This window comes from Ahaetulla prasina, chromosome 14 (assembly GCF_028640845.1).
Source record: "Ahaetulla prasina isolate Xishuangbanna chromosome 14, ASM2864084v1, whole genome shotgun sequence".
Taxonomy (NCBI): domain Eukaryota; kingdom Metazoa; phylum Chordata; class Lepidosauria; order Squamata; family Colubridae; genus Ahaetulla; species Ahaetulla prasina.
In genome coordinates, this window is record NC_080552.1 from 10,005,686 (window position 1) to 10,033,439 (window position 27,754).

A 27,754-nucleotide genomic window follows, 5' to 3' on the forward strand; every position below is an offset into this window, starting at 1 on the left:
TGTAGTATCCTTACCCTGGGGTGGGGTGGGAATGGGGATTTTGCAGTATCCTTCCCCTGCCACATCCACCAAGCCACACCCACAGAACTGGTAGGGAAAAAAATTGAATTTCAGGCCTGGATCACATGATCCCAGAACAGTGCAACCGTCGTAAGTATGAAGCAGGCAAATGCCAAGCATTTGAATTTTGATCACGTGACCATGGGTCGTAACTATGAAAAACGGTCATAAGTTACTTTTTTTAGTCTTGTTTGTACGGTCACTAAATGAACTGTTGTAAATCAAGGATTTACAACATATAAGGCTAATTTCCATCCATAAACTGGCACCAGAGTTTGCCTAGATTAGAATATGATCAAGTAAGGGACAAAAATAGGAAAGGAGGTGTTTTTTTTTTATTTACCAAAATAAAATGTCTCATTTTTTTTTAATTCAATTCAACATAAACTTCGTCGTAAAATTTTGATTTAAGCCGATTTTTGAATTTTCAATACTGGCAGGATAATACAAAATTGGAAAAAAGACATGATTTATCAGCTAACTTCTAATTTATCATAAGCTAATCAGATTTGTCGCTAAAGAGAGGAAATACTGTCTGTTCCCAGCTTTCATCCCAGCGTTGCTGTTTGGCCTGGCGGAGATTTCTTCGGAATAAAGCAAGTTGGCTTTCCTCAGTAGGAAATTCACCGAAAAGCATCTGTAAAGCACAAAAAAAAATGATAAAAAAGAATGCTATGCATAGAGCAGTGTGGAGGATGAAAGGTGAAACCAATCCAATACAAGCAGCATTAGGATCAAATTAAGAAGAAATTTCCTGACAGTTAGAACAATTAACTAGTGGAACAACTTGCTTCCAGAAGCTGTGAATTCTCTAACACTGGAAGTCTTTAAGAAGAGATGAGGAGAGGAGAGGAGAGGAGAGGAGAGGAGAGGAGAGGAGAGGAGAGGAGAGGAGAGGAGAGGAGAGGAGAGGAGAGGAGAGGAGAGGAGAGAAGGGAGGGGAAGGGAAGGGAAGGGAAGGGAAGGGAAGGGAAGGGAAGGGAAGGGAAGGGAGGAGAGGGGAAGGGAAGGGAAGGGAAGGGAAGGGAGAAGAGAAGGGAAGGGAAGGGAAGGGAAGGGAAGGGAAGGGAAGGGAAGGGAAGGAAGGGAGGAGAGGAGGGAAGGGAAGGAAGGGAAGGGAAGGGAAGGGAGGAGAGGGAAGGAAGGAGGAGAGGGAGGGGAAGGGAAGGGAAGGGAAAGGAAGGAAAAAGAGATGAAGGGAAGGGAAGGGAAGGGAAGGGAGGAGAGGTGGATTGGAGTGGAGTGGAGTGGAGTGGAATGGAATAGAATAGAATAGAATAGAATAGAATAGAATAGAATAGAATAGAATAGAATAGAATAGAATAGAATAGAATAGAATAGAATAGAATAACAGAGTGGGAAGGGACCTTGGAGGTCTTCTAGTCCTCTGCTCAGGCAGGAAATCCAGTACTATTTCAGGCAAATGGCTATCCATCCTCTCCTCTGTTCTATTCTATTCTATTCGTGGAAAAATAACATAGAGAACTACTAAAATAATGAAATTGTATCATTAAAATATAAGGATTATGAAAACTATAGTACAGGGAGCCCTCAACTTACAACAGTTCACATAGTGATCGTTCAAAGTTACAACGGCACTGAAAAAAGTGACTTATGACCATTTTTCACACTTACGAACTTAGTAGCATCCCCATGATCACATGATCAAAATTCAAATGCTTGGCAATTGATTCAGACTTATGACCGTTGCCGTGTCCCAGGGTGATGTAATCCCCTTTTGCGACCTCTTGACAAGCAAAATCCACAGAAATTTTGGGCTCAATTGTGGTTGCAAATTAAGGATTACCTGTATAATTTTGTGCCGCTCAAAATTGTTACGTTGCAAATGTTAATAGATTAAAAAAAAAAACTATGGAAAAACAGCACAAAAATCACACGGCATCACAGAAAAAGCCAGTCCTTCAATTTTCTTAGTGTAGATTTTTTTTTCTCAAGAGGAATTAAATTTATCTACTAGAAGGGCAATTCTATTTGCCTCCTAATTGCACCCCTCAAAATATTTAAAGGTTTTGATCAATGCCAGAGTCACTGCTTTCAAAAAGGTTTAGAAAAGGCTATAATCTCAATCTTAGCAAAATGTATTAATTAATTAATTCTTAATTATTGCAATTAAAAAAACCCTAGCAAAACTCTTTGAAGGCTGAGAGGGTCAAGGAGAAAATTACTGGATCACTAGTATACAACAATAAACTGGTATGCCTATGGACTAGTTTAAGATGATGGAAAGTGATGCTTAGATGAGGCCCCAGGGACTTTATAAGATAATTAAATATACATTTAACTCCTCTCCTTGCAGCTATTTAGTAACATGTCCTTGAATGCTACATCTAACTTTCAACCTTACGTTCTTGTGATATCTCACAATCTCAAAAGCAGCAAATCTATCGAAGAATGTTTGAAGTCTAGACCACAGATTAGGTCTATAGATTACTACATCAAATATAATAAGTCTAAGTGCTATTGCTCTTCCTTTTTCCCTCCCTCCCTCCCTCCCTCCCTTCCTTTCTTCCTTCTGTCCTTCCACCATGCGCAGTGGTTAGAATGCTAATTCTGCTGACTGTCAGCAGTTCGATCCTGATCGGCTCAAGGTTGACTCAGACTTCCGAGGTGGGTAAAATGAGGACCCAGATTGTTGGGGGAAAGAGGCTGACCCTGTAAACCACTTAGAGAGGGCTGTAAAAGCACTGTGAAGCGGTATGTTAATATAAATGCTATAGCTTTTATTTTTTTCCAAATGGGACTTAGGGAGAGGCGGCATCAGTGCCATCTCAACATCAGCACCATAAAATGACAAGTTGCAGGATTATCAAGAAATGGCTAACAGAAGAAAAACATGTTTGGTGCTAGACGTCCATTCTCAGATTCAAAGGAAGTTGAGAAATACTGCAGAAAGTGGGAATTCAGGCCAAAAAATAAAGAATGGAATGGAATGGAATAATAGGAGTAGGAATATGGAGTGGGGTGGGGTGGGGTGGGGTGGGGTAGAGTAGAATTAAATTTGTACCCTATGACTATCATTAAGTGTTGTACCTTGATGAAGGTATCTTTTCTTTTATGTACACTGAGAGCATATGCACCAAGACAAATTCCTTGTGCGTCCAATCACACTTTTTTTTTATTTTTTTATTTGCATTTATATCCCGCCCTTCTCCGAAGACTCAGGGCGGCTTACACTATGTTAGCAATAGTCTTCATCCTATTTGAATATTTATATACAAAGTCAACTTATTGCCCCCAACAATCTGGGTCCTCATTTTACCTACCTTATAAAGGATGGAAGGCTGAGTCAACCTTGGGCCTGGTGGGACTAGAACCTGCAGTAATTGCAAGCAGCTGTGTTAATAACAGACTGTCTTACCAGTCTGAGCCACAGAGGCCCTTGGCCAATAAAGACTTCTATTCTATTCTATTCTATTCTATTCTATTCCTGTTCCTGTTCCTGTTCCTGTTCTTGTCCTGTTCTATTCTAGAGTAGAGTAGAGTAGAGTAGAGTAGAGTAGAGTAGAGTAGAGTAGAGTAGAGTAGAGTAGAGTAGAGTAGAGTAGAGTAGAGTAGAGTAGAGTAGAGTAGAGTAGAGTAGAGTAGGGGTCTCCAACCTTGGTCCCTTTAAGACTTGTGGACCAACTCCCAGAGTCCCTCAGCCAGCAAAGCTGGCTGAGGAACTCTGGGAGTTGAAGTCCACAAGTCTTAAAGGGACCAAGGTTGGAGACCCTTGGAATAGAGTATTCTTCATTAGCTAAGTGTGATTGGACACCAAGGAAATTGTCTGTGGTACCTAAGCTCTCCGTATTCACACAAGCAACAAAGTGATAAATCATAAGATTCAAGCGTTACATAAACAACCCAAATCAAGCACTATCAAGAAATAATCTGAGAAGCATCTTCAAACCTTCAGCTGTGCCGCAAGTTCACACCAGTCCTTAAATATCAAGCCGTTCACTTTGTGCTTCACCAGTTCGTGCAAACTGCAAAGAAATCAGGGTGCAGAAAAAAAGATCTCATTAATAGCGGAAGGGGGGGGGGGCAGAAAATCAATCTGCAGTATGGAAAGCCTTTCCAGATCAAAAGTGGGGCGCCTGGAATTGTGCTAGATTTCTGCCTGCATTTTGTGTAGCTGGTCCTTGTGATTTCTGAACGCGGAGGTTTCGCGCTCGGTTCTCAACAGAGCAACCACCAATCTGATTTCTGGCAATTTGGTGTGGACCGGAATTATACCGTACTTTTCGGAGTATAAGATGCAGGTTTTCCCTCTTAAAAGAGAGTGGTGCATCTTATAGACAGAATACAGCCATTTTTGGCCTCCCAAAAGCCTGACCCGCGTGACCCGATGCACAGAGGGTTTGGGAGGCCTGCAGAGTGCTCCTGGGAGCCGGAGAGGGCAAAAATCAGACGTTCGGAGGCCAAAAGCTTTTTTTCCCCCCTTGTTTTCCTCTTCGAAATCTTGGTGCGTCTTACACTCCGGTGCATCTTATAGTCCGAAAAATATGGTAACGTCCAAAATTTGGGGAAGTTAAATCGTAGCACGGGTGGAAGGCTGGGGAAGGCATTCCGAAGGGCCGGGCCTAAGTCCCAACGACAACACAGGGAGAGCCAATCGATTCCAGTTCTTTATTGTTTGCGCGTACAGGCAGTTCTCAACTTACAACGGTTCACTAAGCGACCGTTCGAAGTCACAATGGCACTGGAAAAAAAAGGGACTCATGGCCGTTTTTCACACTTGTGACTGTTGCAGCCTCCCCCTCGGTCACGTGATTTTACATCCGGATGCTTGACAACTGACTCGCATTTATGACGGTTGCAGAGTCCTGGGGTCACACGGACACCTTTTGCGAACTTCTGGCAAGCAGAGTCAACGGAGGGAACCAGATTCACTTAACGACCGTGTTACTAATTTAAGAGCCACAGTGATTCACTTAACAACCGTGGTAAGGAAGATCGGAAAAGGGGGCAAAACTCACTTGACCAATTTCTCACTCAGCAACATAAATTTGGGCCTCCATTGTGGTCGTAAGTTGAGGGCCACTGTAATCAACAAGAGTCTTCCCAGACTAAAGCTATGGCTTTCTAACCTACTACGGGTTGATTTACGGCCATTTGTTTAGTGATTGCTTAGACTTACGACAGCACTGGGGGGGGAATGACTTTTAAGACTAGACTTCACACTTATGACTGTTGCCGTTTCCTCAGAGTCACACAATCAAAACTGGGGTGCTTGGCAACCGATATGGGCCTCTGGTGGCTCAACGGACTAAGTCTGTCTGTTATTAACAGCAGCTGCCTGCAATTACTGCAGGTTCTAGTCCCACCAGGCCCAAGGTTGACTCAGCCTTCCATCCTTTATAAGGTAGGTAAAATGAGGACCCAGATTGTTGGGGGCAATAAGTTGACTTTGTATATAATATACAAATGGATGAGACTATTGCCTTACACAACGTAAGCCGCCCTGAGTCTTCGGAGAAGGGCGGGATATAAATTCAAATTAAAAAAAAAAGTATTTACAATAGTTGTATTGTTCGTGTGTGTGTGTGTGCGTGTGTGTGTGTGTGTGTCATGTGATCGCCATTTGCAACCTTCCCAGCTGGCTGCTGACAGCGAAATCAATGGGGGAAGTCGGAGTCACTTAATGACATGATTCCCTTAACAACTTCAGCGTTTTACTTATGGCAAAAAGACCATAGAATCGGGAGTGAGTCACTTAACAACGGCCTTGCTTAGCAACGGAAATTCTGGTCCAGATTTTGGTCGTAAATTGAGGGCTACCCTGTAGACATACCCTGGGAGGTTCTAGGGCAGTGATGGCAAAACCTTTTAGACACCCAAGTGCCCAGACTGCGCGCATGCATGCCCAAACTGCAAGGTGCATGTGCATGCGCACGCACGCAAATGTGTGCATGCACGGACATGCACCCGCGCAGCAGGGACCCTAAGACCAGCTCGCTGGTGGGAGGCGAGGCAAACAAGAAGCTCACGAAAGAAACGCCACGGAGGTCTGACCTGGGGCGCTGGCGTGCGTGCCAGCAAGAGAGGGCTCTGCGTGCCACCTCTGGCACGGATGCCATCACGGTTCTAGGGTGTGCCTGACCTGAACCTTTTCCTCCTTCCCCCCCGTGCAGTTCAGGACTGGGCAACCTCTTGTTTGTGGACCCCTCTCTGGAATGGGCTGCCTCCTCGCTGGGAAGCTGTCGTGGTACTGCCCAAATTTTTCCTCCATCCCTTCTCCAGCAGCCTATTCCATCCCAGCTGGCATTTTGTGTGTTCCGTTGTTTACAAGAACACTCTATTCAACGGCAGCGGCGGAGGACAGAGGGGCAAGCTTTAACAACCACACACAGGCGGTCCTTACCATTGAAAGTGTACTGCGCACACGGGCAGGCAGCAGCCGAACATATCCACCACTTTCATCGGCAAATCTAAACCGCTGGAGGATTTATGAAGACAAACCCCTAAATCGGCTGAGCCTGGAAGAGAAAAGGAAGAGGAAGAGTTCAGTGGATGTAGAACTGCTCAATCGATCAGAATAGGATCTCGGAGGGCTTCTAGTCCAACCCCCTGCTCAAATTGGAGACCCTATACCCATGATGGCGAACCTGTGGAATGTGGAGCCGTATCTGTGGGCATGTGAGTGTTGCCCTAGCTCAGCTCCAGTGCACATATGCGCGTCGTCCAGCTGATTTTCGGGCCTTCCGGGCCCACCAGAAGGCAGGAAACAGGCTGTTTCCGGTCTCCAGAGGGCCTCCGGGGGGGGGTGGGGAAGGCCGTTTTCGCCCTCCCCAGGCTCCAAGAATGCCTCTGGAGCCTGAGGAGAGAGCGAAAAACGGGCCCATGGTGCCATCACGTGCCAAAAGCAAGGGGAGCATGGGGGGGGGGGGTGTCATGCACGCATGCGCGGGGGAGAGGGGCGCAATGAATTATGGGTGTGGGCACGGGCACACGGGACCCCCCCTTCCACACTCCCCACTATTTTGGCACCGCGACGGCAAAAAGGTTAGCCATCACTGCCCTATGCCATTTCAAACAGGTGGTTGTCCAGTCTTTTCTTTAGAACATCCAATGATGGGGTGCCCATGATTTCAGGAGGGAAGCTGTCCACTGATTAATTGTTCTCAGTTAGGAAGTTTCTCCTTAATTCCAGGTTGCTTCTCTCGATTAGTTTCCATCCATTGTTTCTTGTCCTGCCCTCCAGAGCTCTGGAAAATAGGTTGACCCCCTCTTCTTTGTGGCAGCCCCTCAAATAATGAAATACTACATCCCACCCACCCACCCACCCCTGGTCCTTCTTTCCTCTAGACCGGCCATATCCAAATCCTGCAACCGTTCTTCATATGTTTTGGTCTCCAGGCCTTTAATCGTCTTAATTGCTCTTCTCTGCACTTTTTCCAAAGTCTCAATGTCCTTTTTTGTAATGTGGTCACTAAAACTGGATGCGGTCTTCCAGTTTATAAATTTACTCATCGAAGGCCTTAAGTAAGCTTCGTCCTGAATGTATCTAAAGGACCTTCCATAACAATTTTGAAAACTGTTCAACAGTTTAAAAACCTGGCTCTCCCAATTGGCTTGCGTCGCCAACAGAGGAGCTTCCAGTTGGGGAGGGTTGATTAACAACAGATCCCATCATCTCCCTCTCTCACCAGATTCCCTTCTTCCATCTTTTTAGCTAGGTTTGATATTTGTCGTACCCCACTCCTCCACTGACGGCCGGGTCAGGGAAATCCGAATCAGGCGTGCCTCTGCAGCTCTGCCAAAGTCCTAGCAAAGTCCTCAAGGCAGGCAGGAGACCAGAAAGTGACTTCAGCAAGATAAGGTAGACTTTGCCTGACTCAGAGAATGCCAGAAAGCAGGTCCTTTATATAGGCCATGGGGTGTGGCTCCATGACTCAGCACTTATCCAGGCCTGCCCCTCCCTTCCTTCTGACGCCGCCACCTATCAATTCTTCTGAAGCGAGGGTCACTCCAGTCGGCAGCTGTTGGTAATTGACCTCCCTCAGGCTCACATGCTGTGGGGGAGGGGTCTAGTTGCTCCGTTTGCCTGGGCATGGAGCCAGGGCTGGGGCCGGGAGGTGCTTCCTCCTCCTCAGCCTGTCTGGGCATGGAGCCAGGGCTGGGGCCGGGAGGCATACTAGGACATTCCTCAGTGTTCGGAAGCAGATAAGAAGGCCCCGGCTGCGGCGAGAGCGGGCAAGACACAACAATATTATAGAATTTACAGAGTTGTATTCATATTATAAAAGGGACGCGGTGACTTAGTGGCTAAGACGCTGAGCTTGTCGATCGAAAGGTCGGCAGTTCAGCAGTTCGAATCCCTACGGCTGCCGCGTAACAGGATGAGCTCCCATGACTTGTCTCAGCTTCTGCCAACCTAGCAGTTCGAAAGCATATAAAAGATACAAGTAGAAAAATAGGGACCACCTTTGTTAGGAAGGGAACAGCGTTCCGTGCGCCTTTGGCATTGAGTCATGCCGGCCACAGGACCACGGAGACGTCTTCGGACAGCGCTGGCTCTTCGGCCTTGAAACAGAGATGAGCACCGCCCCCTAGAGTCGGGAACGACTAGCACGTATGTGCGAGGGGAATCTTTACCTTTACCTTATTCATATTATTATAAATTATACAGTTTTATATTTTAATACTGTAAGCTGCCCAGAGTTTCTATGTGATAAAATTGAATGGCTAATAATTTTTACAAACAAAGGAACAAAACTAATGAATCTAGTTAGCATCACCCTACAAGAGAAAAATAAAAATTTCCTTGCCGAGCAACAGGGCGTAGTCTTCTGCTTCCAGCCAGGGGGTGCAAATCTGGATATGCTTGAAGTGCAGCGTAGCCATCAGCTTGGTGTAATGGTCCTTCAGAGGCCCTTTGCCTTTGATAAGAGAAACACAAGTGTAAGGGAAAGTTGACGGAAGAGAGTATTTGTAGCTCAGGGTTGAACTGAGGGGTCCTTGGTACTCTCTGAGCTTGGAGGTTTTCTTGCAGACTTGTTTTGTCAGAGTTTGTTGCAGAAATCAAATCCAAAAAGCACAGACAGGTGCCCTGTTTCCCTGAAAATAATACATCCCCTGATAATAAGTCCAATCGCGTTTTTGAGCGCATGCACTAAAATATGCCACCCCCTGAAAATAAACCCTCTCCAAAGAATATTTAAACACATGCGCAGCCGGTCCCTGCCATTTCCTCTGGTTAGGATTAGGGAGACAAGAGCTGGGAATCAGGTAAGATAGCAAGAGGACCTCCATCTTGCTCCACACGCCCCAAAATAATAAGACCTCCCCGAAAATAAGGCCAAGCGCTTATTTCGGGGTTCAAAAAAATATAAGACAGAGTCTTATTTTTGGGGAAACACGGTAACTGAATCAGCAGGATTCATTAACTTCTCTTTATACATAATATAACACATGAAATAAACATACAACTCAAGATATTGTAAGCAACTCAAAATATTGGAAGAAACCAGGGCTGATTATTGAAAAAATGAACAATTCAAAGGGGCTACCTACGGGTGGGCTGCTGGGGGTTTGCAGGGGTTTGGCAAAACCTCTAGCTAAGATTCTATGCAGTTCAGAAAACCCCCAAATCCCACTCCTGGCTGGCCCGTCCACCCCGCCCCTCCCAGGAGTTCCCACACAGCCCGTTTTGGATGCAGGTAAGTGCAGGGCGTGCGTGGAGCCTCGAGGAGGGCGAAAAACGGGCCTATTGGAAGTTCAGGAAGGCTGGGAATGGGCCTGTCTCTGGCCTCCAGAGGGCCTCCACAGTCTGGGGTGACCATTTTCGCCCTCCCAGAGGCTCAAGGAAAGCCTCCAGAGCCCGGGGAGGGCAAAAACACGCCCCCCACACACCATGGTACAGGAGGGCAACTAGGCCACGGCCACCATGGCCACACCCACCCAGTAACCGGGCAAAGAAACCCTTGTTAAAATTTTTGAAGCCCACCCCTGGTGCTACCTGTGATCACACACACAAGAGATGGAAGTTTTGCTCCGTTGCTGACACAGCGCTCGTACTCTGTGGGGAAAAAAGAGAGAGCAAAGAATGTAAAATTATTTACATACAGAGGCTACCAAAAGGCAACATCCCTATTAAAGTAAGCCCAGAATTTTGAAAACTGGAGCTGGACTTCAGGGGAGATTTCAAAGGGAATCCATGCTCCGTTTGGTACAGCGGATTCTGATTTCTCACATAGGGAGACAAAAAGGAAAAAAGAAAAAAGGATTGATACAGCATCCTATAAGCAGGGCAGGTTCTAGGGGGCCAAATTTTAGGGGACATCAAAATTGGAAAGACTTCCAATAAATACAAGCATAAAATTTGAACAGCTTTTCTCTGAGCTTTTTCTTTCTACGCTTTTCAAAAACTTTAAAAAATTGGTGCAGTGATAATAAACAACACACTAAATAGACATTGCAAGTCACACACACACACACACACACACACACACACAAATCCAATGAAAGGTAGTCCTCAGCTCACAATCACAACTGAGCCCAAAATTTTCACTGCTAAGCATGGCCCTTAAAGCAAGTTTTGCTCTGCTTTACAAGCTTTCTTGCCACTGTTGTTAACTGAATCACTGCAATTGTTAAGTGAATCATGCGGTCATTAAACAAATCTAGGTTCCCCCACTGACTTATCTTCTTTCTTTTAACAACCCCATAATCTCTTGCGGGGGGGCAGTCTGGGCAACTGAATGGAGCTAGCAGAGTGTTTTAATGGCCGGATGCCCTTCCTGTCGCCAATGCAGAGTTTTGTTGAGCAGATAAATTCTCATTGTGCCCAGAGAGAGAAATATCTGGCTCTGCCTAGGATCGAACTCACAGCCCCCCGATTGTGAGGGGAGAGCACCACCTCTAGGCCACTGCACCACTCATACTGACTGCTTATCGCAACTGTTATTTACTAGGAGCTTCATGCACAGTTCCCAAGTGAAAACAGCTCTGACTCTATGTAATTTACGCTCCAGTTATGATCCTGTTTCCCCCCTCCCCCCAGGGTATGTCATCAATCACATTCACCAATGGAGCAATTTCGCAGGTTGTAAGAGTCACTCCCCTCAGCTGCTGTAGGTAACCCTGGGATACAGCCTTGAGAGAGATAAGTCTGGAATGTGCATCTGTCTTTGGCTGCCGTGCCATTTTGCCAGTTTCCCATCCTCCCTGGCCTATGGCAACTCGAGAGCAGGCCAGGGATGATTTGCAAGTTGACAGAGAAGTGAAGGAGAAAATACTTGCTCATTCACTGTGAAGATGGCTGGCTTTTAAAAAACACTAAAAGCTTTCTCGGTAGCTCACCTTTTAAAGCATCTAACAGGATGGAGAAATCTTCGTCCTCTAGAAAAAAAGAGAAGAAGCAGAATTTATGATACAAACATCAGGGTTATAAATTCAGTTTTATCATGCTGGCTGAAAAAGTTGGGAACGGTAATCCTGAAGCCTATGGAGATTACCATCTGGAGAAAAGTTGCTCTATACGTTATATCTTAAGAGCAATTGGGTGGTGTCCACTTTTAGCTGTGAGGCCCAAGGAAGAACATCCAAATTCACCTCCCATCAAATGGAAATGTAATATAATTGATGCAACTGAAAAACTGCCATCTTATGTCCGCTTAAGAGAAAACAGCCAGCTCTGCCAACAAATCTTTTATGAGACAGAAAATAAAATATACATTTCAAATTTTGAGGAGGTAAACTGGTATTTGAGGATGTTTACACCACCCTGGAAATTCAAATCACGCTCAATTCTCACCTTTAGATAGGGATTAAAATCCACCAAGAAAAGTTGCTGTTTTTTTGAATATGTGGAGGGATGTGTATGAGAAAGGAATGATTTTGTACCTTATGATTCCTCATTAAGTATTGTACCTTATGATTCTTGACGGATGTATCTTTTCTTTTATGTCCACTGAGAGTGGATGCATCAAGACAAATTCCTTGTGTGTCCAATCACACATGGCCAATAAAAAAATCTATTCTATTCTATTTTGTCAATTCAGAACAACTCAGAAGAACAAGTCGCACATACAGCCATTGGACCAGGTCGCACAGCAATACCAACATTTTAAACTTTAAATCTTTAAATTTACATTGTAATCTTGAAATATATATGGAAAACACAGCCAAGAGATTTTAGCAATGGCTTTATGAACTCTATGGTTAACTTCCTATTTGATCATTCCATTTGCATGCCAACTAAGCCAAGAGAGCATGAACGGGAATCATAAAGCTTATTTTTAATTTCTCTTGCCACAGAGAGCAGAATGGTCCAGAATCATCACAAAACCGAGACTGTGCAGACTCTTTCAAAGATTACACCTGGAGCCATATATTGTCCTATATGTTAGGACAGTATATGGTTAGGTTAGGTTAGGTTAGGTTAGGTTAGGTTGGTTGGGTTGGGTTGGGTTAGGTTGCATTGCGTTGATTGGCTTTAGTTTGGTTTGCTTAGTTTGGTTTGCTTGGGTTGGGTTGGGATGGTTGGTTTGAGTTGGTTCAATTGGATTGGGTTAGGATGATTGGTTTGAGTTGGGTTGGTTTGGTTTGGTTTGGTTTGGTTTGGTTTGGTTTGGTTTGGTTTGGTTTGGTGTGGGATGGGATGGGATGGGATGGAATGGTTGGTTTGAGTTGGGTTGGGTTGGGATGGTTGGTTTGAGTTGGGTTGGGTTGGGATCTAGCATGTTGTGAACATTCAGCTAAGTTTGCTTTATTTAACTAAGCGTCGCTTACTTCAATGACAAGCTATAGAATCAGACCTGTCCAACTGGTGCTGCTAATAAGGAGAGCTGGCCGGCCTAGACGGTGTGTGGCTCTTCCACTGATGTCATCAAACTGGGTAAAGGTAGATCTTTCAACATGATCTGGAGGGAAGGATTCTACCCTGAGAACAAAAAAGAATTAGCCAAGGAATGTTCATGGCAAACGCACACAGAAAAAAGGAGGGAAAGAAAAGCACTTAGACTTATATACTGCTTCACAGTCCTTTTACAGCCCTCTCTAAGCAGTTTAAGAGTCAGCCTCTGGCCCCCAACAATCTGGGTCCTCATTTTACCCACCTCAGAAGGATGGAAGGCTAAGTCAACCTTGAGCCGGTCAGGACTGAATTCCTGGCTACAGGCAGAGTTTGCCTACAATACTGCATTCTAGCCATTGGGCCACCAGGGCTCCAATATCAAAAATCTAATAGCTTTAAATGAGGCACTGCAGATACAGATAGACCTCAACTTACGACCGTTCGTTTAGAAACCGTTCAAAGTTACAATGGAGTTGAAAAAAATGACTTACGGCCAACCAGATCTTGCACTTACAAGAGCTGCAGCATTCCCACTATCAAATAATCTGGGCACTTGGCATGCATTTACGATGGCAACAGTGTTCTCCAACAAGCCTTCTAACAAGCCAAGTGACTGGGGGAAGCCAAATTCGCTTAATGGCCTTATGATTTTGCTTGACAGCAAAAATAACATAACACTGGGTGCGGTCACATGATAATTCATGTAATGACCGCTCAGCAGTGGAAGTTCTAGTCCCAATTGTGGTCGTAAGTGGAGGACTACCTACAAACATGCCACCATATTAAAAAGGCGCAATACTTAGAAGTAGAGGCAATTTTGCAATTAGGCCTGTTTTTAAATTTTAATTTAATTTAATTTCGAGGGACACAGTGGCTCAGTGGCTAAGATGCTGAGCTTCTTGATCAAAGGGTTGGCAGTTCAGCGGTTCGAATGCCTAGTGCTGCGTAAAAGGGTGAGCTCCTGTTACTTGTCCCAACTTCTGCCAACCTAGCAGTTCGAGAGCAGGTCAAAAATGCTAGTAGAAAAATAGGGACCACCTTTGGTGGGAAGGGAACAGTGTTCCATGCGCCTTTGGCGTTGAGTCACGCTGGCCACATGACCACGGAGATCTCATCGGACAACGCTGGCTCTTCAGCTTTGAAATGGAGATGAGCACCGCCCCCTAGAGTGGGGAACGACTAGCATATATGTGCGAGGAGAACCTTTACTTTTAATTTAAGAGAGTACAAATGGAATGGAAGTTTTAACTCACGCTTTAAAAGGAGCGTAGTCTTTTGAGAGCCTTATGAACAATTGGTGCTGTTTGCTCAGAGGTGTTTCCTTAAAGAAAGATGCCGGCTTGTCGTAGAGGGTTATTGCTCTAGAACGTAATAGGTTGAACAGTCAAATAATATCAATAAAACTTAAAAGAGAGTAAAGGTAATAAAAAGAATAATTTCAACTCCTCAAAAATGTAAAAGACTTATGTAAAATGAGATAGATTAGCCCAGATATTTCCTGGGGCAAGAAGATATATCATATTTTCCGGAGTATAAGACACACTTTCCCCCCTCCCCCCCTAAAAATGAGTGAAAATTTGGGTGTGTCTTATACACCAAATGTAGCCCCGCCCACCCGCTGGCCCTCACCCTTTGGCTTCTGCCTCCCAGCAATTTGCCTCCTTGCAGCAAACAGCCCTTCTCAGCTTCAACACAGCCTGATTAACACAAGCAACTGATTGTCGGTTGGATTGGCCTCCCAATCATCAGCTGTTTCAGGCTGCAGGATTGCCTATTGCTGCCTCCCTGTGCCCCATTTTCGGTCTCTGCTGTTTGCTGTTTGCTGCAAGAAGGCAAACCTGGGAGGCAGAGGCAGATTTTTTTTTTCTTGTGCTAATCCGGCTATGCTGAAAAATGAAACAGGTTGTTTGCTGCAAGGAGACAAATTGCTGGGAGGCAGAGGCAGATTTTTTTTTCTTATTTTCCTCCCCAAAAAAAGGTAAGTGTGTTTTATAGTCTGGAGCGTCTTATACTCCGAAAAATATGGTATATATTGTGAAAGAGCTACTGTACTTTTTGCTCCATAAGACGGATTTTTTTCCTTCCAAAAAGTGGGTGGAAATGTCTGTGCATCTTATGGAGTCACAGACCAGGCCATGGCGGTTTGCCATACTGGGGGGAGGGGGTTGGTGCAGTGGCAGCAACAGGCAGCAGGGGCAAACGACGGGAGCAATCCCCAGCATCTGGAACAGCTGATCGGCAGCATTCCAGGAGGCCAATCCAACCACTGAGCTGCCTGTCACCACCGCCGAACCAACCGCCTCACCCCATATATGCCGACATTACTACCTCCTCCATGTCTGCTGCCTCTGCTGGGGAATGCTGGAGCCTTCACTAGATAATCTCTTAGAATACCGTCGATCAGCTGTTCCAGGCGGCGGGGATCGCTGCCGTCATTTGCTGCTGCTCCAGTGAAGGCTCCAGCATTCCCCGGCGGAGGCAGCAGACACGGAGGAGACAGCAATGGTGGCCTTTCCAGTCAGCCAGCCTGCTGATCGGCGAGGCTACGGGAGGCCAGGATCCAGTCATCACTCAGCTGATCGATGGTGGTTGCAGCGTAGCGGAGCCCTGACAAGCCACATGCTGGGGGCTGCGATAACATGCTGAAGCTGACCAGGCTGTTTGCTGCAAGGACACTAGCCAGATGAATACCGGATGAACGCTGGGAGGCAGAGGCAAGATTTTTTTTTCTTGTTTTCTTCCTCTAAACCTAGGTGCGTCTTATGGTCAGATGTGTCTTATAGTGCGAAAAATACAGAAATAATGCCCAAGCATCATATTTGCAAGTTGACATATTTGAATGTCCCAAAGGTGCTTTTTTTCTCCCAACTTGTTGTGGTCCGCCAGCAGCCTGCGCAGCTGGCAACGTAGTAAGACCACGATGAGGCTGAGGAAGAGCATGGGCCAGTGCTGGGGAAGGCCCGGATGAGGGCTCTGCGTCGGAGGCAGAGATGGGGCCAGGGCCATCGGGGAGTGATATGCTGACTCCAGAGCCTCCAGAGGCTGACAATAGTGAGACAGAGAAACAGGAGGAGCCTGTTCCTAATGCACGCATGAGAAGAACTGCCAGAAGGCAAGAGCAGCTCAAGCAAAGAGGACGACTCAGGAGTAGGGCCAAGTGATGATTGGCCCCTCCCATAAGGCTTAAAAGACCAGCAACGGCATTTGCGCTCTTTGCCGGAAAACAACGTTGATAGCTTTGTCTTGTTGCCTTTGTTTCGTATCGGTGTCTTCTGAACTTTTGCCAAGAAAGGCCTTTGGCAGTTTGCCTAATTGGACCAAGGTTGGTGATAGGACTGAGAAAGGAATTTGCTTTAATTTAGTTGGACTACGCTGAGAATGAGTTAATTCTCAGCTGTTCTATTAAAGTTTGTTTGTTTTTACACTGACTGAGGACTTTCTTGGTTTTTCTTTGTAGACGTTTCACTTCTCATCCAAGAAGCTTCTTCAGCTCTGGCTGGATGGTGTGGAATGGAAGGATTTATGCTATACTGGAAGACTGAGAATTGACATATTTGAATGTTTATTTTATTTATTTATTAAAGTTGTATACAGTGACTCCCTGCAGTTTGCAGAGGACCAGCCCTAAACATAAATTCAGGGATCGTAGAGGCTGGATTAGGTTTAGGAATATTAAGAAATATCCAGAATAAATGAAATTATATTAAGAATATCTGGATATTAAGAAATATCCAGAATGAAATATTTGTGCATTGCATGATACTGTTCTCAATTATCATGTACACTGATCTATGTACTCTTAAAAGAAAATAAAAGTAATGCTCAGAATATTTGGCTAAGATACTAAGACAAAAAAACACAAGGCCATAAAGATACACGTTCACAAGTATATCTGATCTGCTTCAAGGAATTCATAAATCATACATTTACATCTGTTTACCGCACTGAACAAAATGCTAATAATTCTAGACAGCAGAAATCACTCCTTTGAGGTATAATGGGAAAAGCTTGAACCTAAAAGATAAGAGAATTTTCTTTGGAGTTGATGCATCTGCTTAAATATTTATAAATCCAACCATTTAGTATAAAAAGATAGTGGTGAAAACAGATTTCATTTTGAGCAGCATTTTGAAAAATGCCCTAGATACTGAAAAGTATTTTTTTTAAAAAAAAAAATACAAAATATCCCTCATAATAAATAGGATCAGATAGGTCTACAGCAGGGGTCTGCAAACTTGGCTCTTTTAAGACTTGTGGATTTCAACTCCCAGAGCTTGGCTGGCTGAGGAATTCCGGGAGTTGAAGTCCACAAGTCTTCGAAGAGCTAAGTTTGCAGACCCTTGGTCTACAGCATTTTTGTAACCAAGGAAAAACAGAAGTGAATTCCAAGTAATTTTTAAACTATTGAAGTACCTGATATTACAGTTCGTTTGAAGATCCTCTTTCATTGCATTGGTCACACAAATATTATAGCTGGACAAGGAGCCGAATAATTCTTCATACCTAAAAGAAACGAAAATGTAACTCGCTACTGAAACTAATAATTTAATTCAGATGTTTGTACAGAAATGTAGGTTTCCTACAGTTTGTTAAAAAAACAAGGAAATAGGAATGAGAGCAAATGTTACAGAGCTCCAAATATCCATCTTTGATTTTATTTCTCAATAAAGTACTTTTAAAACACAGAAGTATCATTTATGTTTATAACCACCTTGTATCCTGCATCACTGAATATTATTTAAATAATATATAATCTTTTTAACACAGAAATGAACATTTCTTAGAGAGAAGAAGAATACACAACGAAAAATTACCATCTGCCCTGTTTTCCCCAAAATAAGACATCCCCTGATAATAAGCCCAATCGGGCTTTTGAGCGCATGGCAATAAGGCCAAGCACTTATTTCAGGGTTCAAAAAAATATAAGACAGAGTCTTATTTTCGGGGAAACTTGGTAGGTAGGTAGGTAGGTAGGTAGGTAGGTAAATAGATTGATCAATAGATAGATTAGATTAGATTAGATTAGATTAGATTAGATTAGATTGATAGATAGATAGATAGATAGATAGATAGATAGATAGATAGATAGATAGATAGATAGATAGATAGATAGATAGATAGATAGATAGATACCCTGTTTCTCCCAAAATAAGACATCCCCTGATAATAAGCCCAATTGGGCTTTTGAGTGCATGGCAATAAGGCCAAGAGCTTATTTTAGGGTTCGAAAAAAATATAAGACAGGGTCTTATTTTTGGGGAAACACGGTATCAGTAATGGCTGTATATGTATGTGGAAAACAGGAAGTGAAGGACTACATCAATGGAGCTTATCTTATCCGACTTTGGAGCTGTGCACGCTTCAAAAATAATTTGGAAAAAGAGGATTAGGCCTCACACAAGCCAAATGTTTCTTGATTAAAACAGCTGTCTCATTTTACATATTATTTTGACTCTGAGGCAAGGTTTGGGACAACCTTATTATTTTGAACTACGGATCTATGACAAGAAAGTTGGCATCTGGACAAAAGAAATGCAACGTTTTATTGCTAGGGAGACGTTTCAACAAATTGGAAAGCTAAATAGATCTCACCAATTATTTGTTGTTGTTTTGTTTGTTTATAAAACTTCAGTTACTCAGTGAACCAAAGACCTGAGGTTGTATGCAGCTTATGAACTTACTGCTTACAGATGAAAATTATGTAAAGGGAATCCTTGACTTACGACTACTATTGGGATAAGAATTTCTGTGGCTAAGCAAGCTGGTGATTAAATGACTCATGCCCAAACCTCTTTTATTTTCCCATGGTTGTTAAGTGAATCACTACATATCTAGTAGCAGGATTTGGGTCTGGCTAGTCTAGAGAAATGAAGGACTAAAGGGGAAGATGATGACAGCAGTATTCCAGTATTTGAGGGGCTGCCAAAAAGAAGAGGGGGTCAAATTATTCTACGAAGAACATGAGGGCAGGACAAGAAACAATGGTTGGAAACTAATCAAGGAGAGAAGCAACCTGGAATTAAGGAGAAACTTCCCACTTAACCAGTGGAACAGCTTGCCTCCAGAAATCGTGGGCGCTCCATCACTGGAAGTCTTTAAGAAAAGACTGGGCAGTCACTTGTCTGAAATGGCATAAGGTCTCCTGCTTGAGCAGGAGGCTGGACTAGAAGACCTCCAAGGTCCCTTCCATCTCTATTCTGATTGATTGATTGATTGAATCACAGTTGTTAAGTGAATCTGGTTTCCCTCATTGACTTCGCCTGTTGGAAACCGACCGGGAAGGTCACAAATGGTGAGCACGTGACCCTGGGATGTTTCAACTCTTGTACATGTTGGTTGCCAAGCACCTGAGTATTGATCACGTGACCATGGCAATGCTGCAATGGTCGTAAGTATGAGGACTAGTCATAAATAACTTTTTTTTCAGTGCCATCGTAACTTTGAACAGTCGCTAAGTGAATAACTGTAAGAGACTACCTCTATGAACAATGAAATGCGGTAATCTTTTCTTCAAAATATTTAATTTCTAATCTAAAATACCTAATTATATCTTGATCTAATCTTTTTGCAGCTGTTTTCCTTCCTTTTTTTTCTTTTTCTATTGTTTCAATTTGTCTTTCTTTCGCTGTCCTTTTTCTCTCATGCAAAAATAAAGACAAGAGAAATGTGCGGTATTCTGGAAAAAAAACAAACGGATTTCATTGGGTAACTTTGCAATGGCCAACCTTACCCCACAAATATCAAAAGTCTTGAACGCACCATTTAGCAATCCGGACTATGGGGTGCCTTTTCCCGTGAGTCAGGGCCATTAGAGTATACCCATAATTGTGCCAATCAATTATTAGCTTGCTGTTTTGCAGTAGGCAAAATATCCAGCTGACCGCAATGCTGGGCAAACCGGGCGGATTCTGCTTATGGGAAGAAAGAGAAAATGTTTCAGAACAACCCCAGTTAATAAGATCAATTACTTTCTAGTTTCTTCACCCAGACGCCGTCTCCTTATTTTATTTATTTATTTATACCCTGCTTTTATTATTTTTCATACATATCCCAAGGCAGCAAAAATATCTAGTGCTCCTATTTTCCTGACAACAACCAGCCTGTGAGATGAGTTGGGTTCTGAGAGAGTGATTGGCTCAAAGTCACCCAGCTAGCTTTCATACCTTAGGCAGGACTAGAATTCACCATCTCCTGGTTTCTAGCATGACACCTTAACCAAACCGGCTTATGACAGTTGTTTCTATCCAGAATACCAACTTAATACTGGATAAAGAACCCTTTTTTCCCCACTTAACCCAAGTGAATCACTTACTAAAAGTAAAGGTTCCCCTTGCTCATATGTGCTGGTTGTTCCCGACACTAGGGGGCGGTGCTCATCTCCGTTTCAAAGCTGAAGAGCCAGCGCTGTCTGAAGACATCTCTGTGGTCATGTGGCCGGCATGACTCAATGCCAAAGGCACACGGAACGCTGTTACCTTCCCACCAAAGGTGGTCCCTATTTTTCTACTTGCATTTTTACGTGCTTTTGAAACTGCTAGGTTGGCAGAAGCTGGGACAAGTAACGGGAGCTCACCCCGTTACACGGCACTAGGGATTCGAACCGCTGAACTGCCGACCTTTCGAATGACAAGCTCAGTGTCTTAGCCACTGAGCCACAGTGTTGCTTTTAATTACAACCAGTCTAATATTCCTGAGCCATAATTCCCAGCAGTCCTAAACACCATGACCAGAATTGCAGTATAGCTCATTTTAACTTGGAAAACTACAGGTTCCCAATCTCTCAACCCTTCTATGTGAGACCTCTAGGTCCTTTCTCTTCTGCTTGCAAACTTTATATTATCAACTTCTAAGGGCAGGAAGGAAAACAATATTTTAAAATTGCATTCATAGACTGTGTGAATTATTCTTAAGATAGGCAGCTCTCTCTCCTCTCCAATATGGTAATCATAACATGTTCTCTCTATGGAGATTCTCAAGTCATCCAGGTCATGGTTGTCCCAAAGGTGCTTTTTCAAGAGGCAACTGGACTTCCTTGTTTTTCTTTGAAGACGTTTCACTTCTCACCCAAGAAGCTTCTTCAGCTCTGAAGAAGAGCTGAAGAAGCTTCTTGAATGAGAAGCGAAACGCCTTTGGGACATAACATGTTCTGTTAGCCATACTTATTTTATATTTTTTTATAAAATAGCACCTACATCTTCACCTTTTGATGCACTATTCACAGGATGGCATTTAAATAAAAACGAAGTTAAACAAACATTTCTCAGCTAATTCCATTACATTTTTTAAAAAAAACCTGGACTGACGCCGTGGTTTAAATAGGAGGAGGAGGGAATGTGGTGTTAAATTCGTCTTAAATCTAAGATTTACAAGACAACCATCCGCCCTGTCATACTGTATGGCACTGAACACTGGGCAGCAGCAACAGAGACCAAAATCTCTCTCCGTGCCAGGGAAATGCAAAGGCTCTGTTGGATATCGGGCATCTCCCTTCTTGACCACATGACAAATGACACCATCCGACAACATTTTGGTGTGGCACCAATTACAGAGAAGGTGAGAGAAGGTCGGATCCACCTATATGGATGTGTCCAGGGAGCAGCACCTCCCACCATGGCCAAGACTGCCGACCAACTAGAAGTCAGTGGCAGGCAACCTCGTGGGCATCAAAACAGAGATGGCAAAAGACCACGAACAAAGACATCCAAGCCACTGGCCTGTGACCATGCAAAGTGGCGTTCAATGGTCCGAAAAGCAGACCCTGCACTTGAGGGAATACGTGAGGAGGAGGAGAAAGAGGAGGAGGAGGAGGAGGAGGAGGAGGAGGAGGAGGAGGAGGAGGAGGAGGAGGAGGAGGAGGGGAAGAAGAAGAGGAAGAGGAGGAGGAGGAGGAGGAGGAGGAGGAGGAGGAGAAGAAGAGGAGGAGGAGGAGGAAGGAGAAGGAGAAGGAGAAGAGGAGGAGGAGGAAGAAGAGGAGGAAGAAGAGGAGGAGAAGGAGGAGGAGGAGGAGGGGAAGAAGAAGAAGAAGAAGAAGAAGAGGAAGAGGAGGAGGAGGAGGAGAAGAGGAGGAGGAAGGAGGAGGAGAAGAGGAGGAGGAGGAAGAGGAGGAGGAAGGAGGAGAGGAGAAGAGGAGGAGGAGGAGAGGAGGAGGAGGAGGAGGAGGAGGAAGAAGAAGAAGAGGAAGAGGAGGAGGAGGAGGAGAAGAAGAGAGGAGAAGGAGAAGGAGAAGGGGGGGGGGAGGAAGAAGAGGAGGAAGAAGAGGAGGAGAAGGAGGGGGAGGAGGAGGAGGAGGAGGAGGAGGAGGAGGAGGAGGAGGGGAAGAAGAAGAAGGAGGAGGAGGAGGAGGAGGAAGAAGAAGAGGAGGAGGAGGAGAGGAAGAAGAAGGAGAAGGAGAAGAGGAGGAGGAGGAAGAAGAAGAGGAGAAGGAGAAGGAGGAGGAGGAGAAGGAGGAAGAGAAGAAGAAGAAGAAGAAGAAGAGGAAGAGGAGGAGGAGGAGAAGAGGAGGAGGAGGAGGAGGAGGAGGAGGAGGAGGAGGAGGAGGAGGAGGAGGAGGAGGAGGAGGAGGAGGAGGAGGAGGAAGAGGAGGAAGAAGAGGAGGAGGAGGAGGAGGAGGAGGAGGAGGAGGAAGGAGAAGGAGGAGGAGAGAGGAGGAGGAGGAAGAAGAGGAGGAGAAGGAGGGGGAGGAGGAGGAGGAGGAGGAGGAGGAGGAGGAGAAGAAGAAGGAGGAGGAGGAGGAGGAGGAAGAAGAAGGAGGAGGAGGAGGAGAAGGAAGAAGAAGGAGAAGGAGAAGAGGAGGAGGAGGAAGAAGAAGAGGAGAAGGAGAAGAGGAGGAGGAGAAGGAGGAAGAAGACGAGGAGAAGGAGAAGGAGAAGGAGAAGGAGAAGGAGAAGGAGAAGGAGAAGGAGAAGGAGAAGGAGAAGGAGAAGAAAAAGGAGGGAATGTGGTATGAAAACCTGGAAGGGTAAATACCTGGAGAAGTACATAGTCCGGTGGAGCAATCCTTAGTAGTGTGTACAACAACTGGAAACTCTGCACAATCACTTTGATGATATACTGCAAAAACCTGGGCCCAACTGCAAAGGAAAAGAAACTCTGGTCAAGAAACTCTGATCCTAAGTAACGCTTCTATGCAGGTAGTCCTTGACTTACAACCAGTGGTGGAATTCCATTTTTTTTAACTACCAGTTCTGTGGGCGTGGCTTGTGGATGTGGTGCAGTGTGGCATGGTGTGGCTTGGTGCGCGTGGCAGGGGAAGGATACTGCAAAATCCCCATTCCCTCCCCACTCCAGGGGAAGGATAAAAGTGTTTTATGACCGTTTTTCACAGTTACGAAAGTTCTTCTGGGTCTTTTTGTGTGGGTCGGAGGGGGGCAGAAATTCCGACTTGGGGTCTGTTCGACCTCCTGGTGCAGGGCTTTGGGCGAAGGCTGGAAGGAGTGCCGCTGGTGGTGAAGAGCCAGAGGGCCTTGTTCCAGTGGGACTGCATCATGGCCTGGAACTGGCTGACCATCTCAGCCTGCTGAGCCTCCAGGCACCAGTACCTGGGCTTGCACTCCCACAGGTCTTCCTTCTGCTTGGAAAGCCTTATGCTCCGAGTCCTCAGTGAGGTGTTTCTGCTGAGTCTCCTTCTTGGTCAGATCCAATTTGAACTGAGCTGTTTTGCCAACTCTTTCTCGTGGTGGCTGCTTAGCTCCAGCAACTGCTTCCTGTTGGGGCCCTAAAGAGCCCAGGCGGACAGGGGAGGAGTCACAGGGAGGGGAGGGGTGAATGGAGGCTGACGAGGCACCCCTCAACGTGAGTGACATCAAGTTGGCCATGCCCACCTAGTCACATGACCAGCTAGCCACGCTCACCCAGCCAGTCATTAGGCAGATTGTATTAGTGGTCCGCAGGATTTAAAATTATGAATTTTAAAGGTTAGTGACCCCTGATTTAAAGGTTGGTGACCCCTGATTTAAATAGTGACCCCTGATTTAAATAGTGGTGACCCCTGATTTAAGGTTGGTGACCCCTGATTTAAATAGTGATTTAAACCGACCTGATTTAAATCAAATCCACCCTGCCCACAAGTCAACCCAAGTCTTTGGATACTCCTTGACAATTCCTATCCAGTCTCCAACCTGCCCTAAAAAGGGAAAAAGATGTGTGGTGGAGGAGGAGGAGGAGGAGCTTCAGCTGGAGAAGATCCAGAAGGTGGCAGTTTGCTTGGACTTATTTCACCCAGATTACTGTCTAGAGAGGGCACTGGCTGTACTCGTGGATGACTAGCGCAAATACGCTTTGACCCAAGGCCTGTTTGTACGCCAGTCTTTCCTTGATGGTCTTGCCAAAAACAGCAAAGGAGAAAAGACTGATGAATAAAAGGAGGACTATTCAGATCTCCGCCATGTTTCTGTACAAATACGCTCTGTACGCTCTGACCTGACATCAGATTTAGTACTAAGTACATAAATGAAATAACGTTCAACCTACCTTGCCGGTTTTTGAGCTCCGTTAGGGGAACAATCTCAATGTTTCCATTGCTTATGATCTCACTGCGTGGTTTTGTGCCTGCAAGAAAAATAGTGCTAAGCATTTGTCCAGGATAAAAGCTGGGCACTATGTCCAAGATACAGGGATTAAAAAGAACGCACAGAAATTCTGAGGTCAGTTACCTCAGAGGTCAGTTGGAGAAAACACCTAAGAAAACTTCGCCAGCCTCCATAAGTAACAGGTAAGCGTAATATTTATGAGCTGGAATGGGACAATTGACTGAGTCTCTAGACCAGGGGTCTCCAGACTCGGCAACTTTAAGACTTGTGGGTTTCAACTCCCAGAATTCGTCATCGAGCTGGAATTCTGGGAGTTGAAGTTCACAAGTCTTCTCCTCTTCTCCTTGTGCCATATCCCTCATCGGCTCATCAGCTTTGCTGGCTGAGGGACTCTGGGAGTTGAAGTCCACAAGTATTAAAGGGACCAAGGTTTGGAGACCCCTGTCATAAAGGATATGGAAGCTTGTGGGTAGATGTAACAATAAGAGAGTAATAATCTAGAATAATCTTAAGAAAACTGGCTCTTTGTTCATTTGTTGCGTGCCAATTTATTTATTTATTTTACTTTTTTTTTTTTTTTGCGCACCAGTTGATTAATTCTGCTTATTTTGCCTATCTGGTATGCCCTCCACCCTGAAAAAAAAAGGCCTTAATTTTCTCAATCAATGGCTGGCAGTTGTTACTTCTGCAAATTTAAATACCTAGTGTGCAACCACAAAAAGGGTATTTCATCCATCCATTTTGTTGACCATGGGCAAAAACTTTTCGGAGATTAGATCTGAGCCCGAGTGATGGGCAAGAAATGACAGAGAGTCAAAAATCTGAATAAAAGGCAGGGGGGAAAGCCCTGAAAACAGAAAGCCTAAAATCACATTTAAGTTGTATCCCAAATCTGCGGTGGGGTTCCTCCTGCGCACCTCTCACCCACCCCAGCATAAAGGCAGAAGCCTTTTAGAATAGGAATAGGAGTAGAGTAGAGTAGAGTAGGGTGGGGTGGGGTGGGATGGGATGGGATGGGATGGGATAGAATAGAATAGAATAGAATAGAATAGAATAGAATAGAATAGAATAGAATAGAATAGAATAGAATAGAATAGAATAGAATAGAACAGAACAGAACAGAATATCGGAACAGGAATAGGGATAAAAATAAGAAGAACGGAACGGAATGGAATGGAATAGAATAGAATAGAATATTTGAATAGGAAGAATAGAACAGAACAGAACAGAACAGAACATCAGAACAGGAATAGGGATAAAAATAAGAACGGAACGGAACGGAACAGAACAGAACAGAACAGGAAGAGGGATAAAAATAACAATAGAATAGAATAGAATAGAATAGCAGAGTTGGAAGGGACTTTGGAGGTCTTCTAGTCCAACCCCCTGCCCAGTCAAGAAACCTTACACTACTTCAGACAAATGGTAAAAACTTCCAGTGTTGGGACCATTCACAACTTCTGGAGGCAAGTGGTTCCACTGGCTAATTGTTCTCAATGTCAGGAAATTTCTTCCGAGTCCTAGGTTGCTTCTCTCCTTTTCCCATCTGCAGCCCTCCTGCGGGAGCACTACAACCCCCATCCTCCCCAGCAGGTCAAAAAGGCAACGGGCGGCCTGCACTGGCAGTCTCCCACTCACCCCCCCTCCCTTCCACGGATGCGGAACCACAACTCCCAGCATGCCTCGCGCACCGCCGCCATAGCCGAGGCCGCTGGGAGTCGTAGTAGGGCAGGTCAAACCCGGCTGCAGGTTTCGGGAAGGCGGCTCTGAGGGAAGAACCGGCGGCCCCTCGGGCCTCGGCCCCGCCGTCTCTCGAAGTAGGGAGGAATATTCACCCGCGTAGCCGATGAAAGCGACGCGGAGGCCCCGCCGGGCCAGCGACAAGGCGTGGTACTGCATGCGGGGGCTGCGGCCCAGGTCGCCCACCACCAGCACGGCCACGCGGCCCGCGACATCGCCAGGCCTCTTCGGGGGCCGCAACGACCACCGGGCCCTCAGCGCCCCCAACAGCAGCAGCAGCAGCAGCAACAACAGCGCCGTCCCCGAAAGAAGCCAATCGCCGGCCTCCATCTTGGGAGAGGCAGTGAGAGGCCGCGCAGAGCGGCTCCGGCCGCCCCGCCAATTGCACGTCGGGGACGGCGCCGCCCTGCCGGCATGGAGGAACAACTACAGGGGTCGACGGGGGATTTTGAATGTAGAGAGCAGGGGGGGTCTCCAATCTTGGCCGCTTTAAGTCTTGTGGACTTCAACTCCCACAATTCCTCAGCCAGCTTTGCTGGCTGAGGAACTGTGGGAGTTGAAGTCCACAAGTCTTAAAGCGGCCAAGATTGGAGACCCCTGGTACAGAGCGCCGCTGGAATGAATGCAAGATTGTATCTTCTAGTCCCTTTTCTCCCACGTTAATTTAACAATTGTTAACTAGCAGATTAAGTAGAGTTGGAAGGGGCCTTGGAGGTCATCTACTCCAACCCCCCTCCCCCGCCCAAGCAGTTGGAAGGGATCTTGGAGGTCATCTAGCCCAACCCTCCACCCAAGCAAGAGATCCTCCACCATTTCTGACAAAAGGCAGTCCAGTCTCTTCTTGAAAGCCTCCAGGCTCCCACAACTTCCGAAGGCAAATTCTGTTGATTGTTGATTGTTCTCACTGTCAGAAAATTTCTCCTTGTTTCCAGGTTGAATCTCTCCTTGGTCAGTTTCCATCCATTAATCCTTGTCTGGCCTTCAGGTGCTTTGGAGAATAGTTGACCCCCTTCCTCCTCTCTGTGGTAGCCCCTCAAATATTGGAAGACTGCTATCCTCTCTCCCCTGGTCCTTCTCTTCACTAGACTAGCCAGGCCCAGTTCCTGCAACCGTTCATTGTATGTTTTAGCCTCCAGTCCTCTAATCATCCTGGTTGGTCTGCTCTACACTCTTTCTAGAGCAGGGGTAGTCAACCTTTTTATACCTACTGCCCATTTTTGTATTTCTGTTAGTAGTAAAATTTTCTAACCGCCCACCAGATCCACAGTAATGCGCCGTATGTTGTCGTCTGCGCATGCCTCTCGCGCATCGTGGATTGGGTTGGGGGGGCCACCGGCTACCAGCTCTGCTTGTCTGTTACAGCTGGGTGGTGTGGGGGAAGATGCGCGAGTTATTAGAATAGAATAGAATAGAATAGAATAGAATAGAATAGAATAGAATAGAATAGAATAGAATAGAATAGAATTTTTATTGGCCAAGTGTGATTGGACACACAAGGAATTTGTCTTGGTGCATATGCTCTCAGTGTACATAAAAGAAAAGATACGTTCATCAAGGTACAACATTTACAACACAATTGATGGTCAATATATCAATATAACATAACATAATATAAATCATAAGGATT

General features: G+C 45.2%; 1 protein-coding gene across 1 annotated transcript; it reads right to left on the bottom strand.

The window, feature by feature from the left end:
* Positions 1-380: 380 nt before the first annotated feature.
* On the bottom strand, positions 381-26,486 carry ALG1 (ALG1 chitobiosyldiphosphodolichol beta-mannosyltransferase). Its single transcript, XM_058157088.1, has 13 exons — positions 26,223-26,486; positions 24,329-24,406; positions 22,826-22,929; positions 19,619-19,767; positions 17,273-17,362; positions 14,113-14,220; positions 12,822-12,946; positions 11,365-11,403; positions 10,022-10,081; positions 8,832-8,942; positions 6,425-6,539; positions 3,971-4,046; positions 381-697 (listed from the first exon to the last, which is right to left on the bottom strand). The coding sequence occupies exons 1-13, from the start codon at positions 26,455-26,457 to the stop codon at positions 560-562; spliced, it is 1,428 nt and encodes a 475-aa protein (XP_058013071.1). The 5' UTR covers positions 26,458-26,486; the 3' UTR covers positions 381-559.
* Between the last annotated feature and the right edge of the window lie 1,268 nt (positions 26,487-27,754).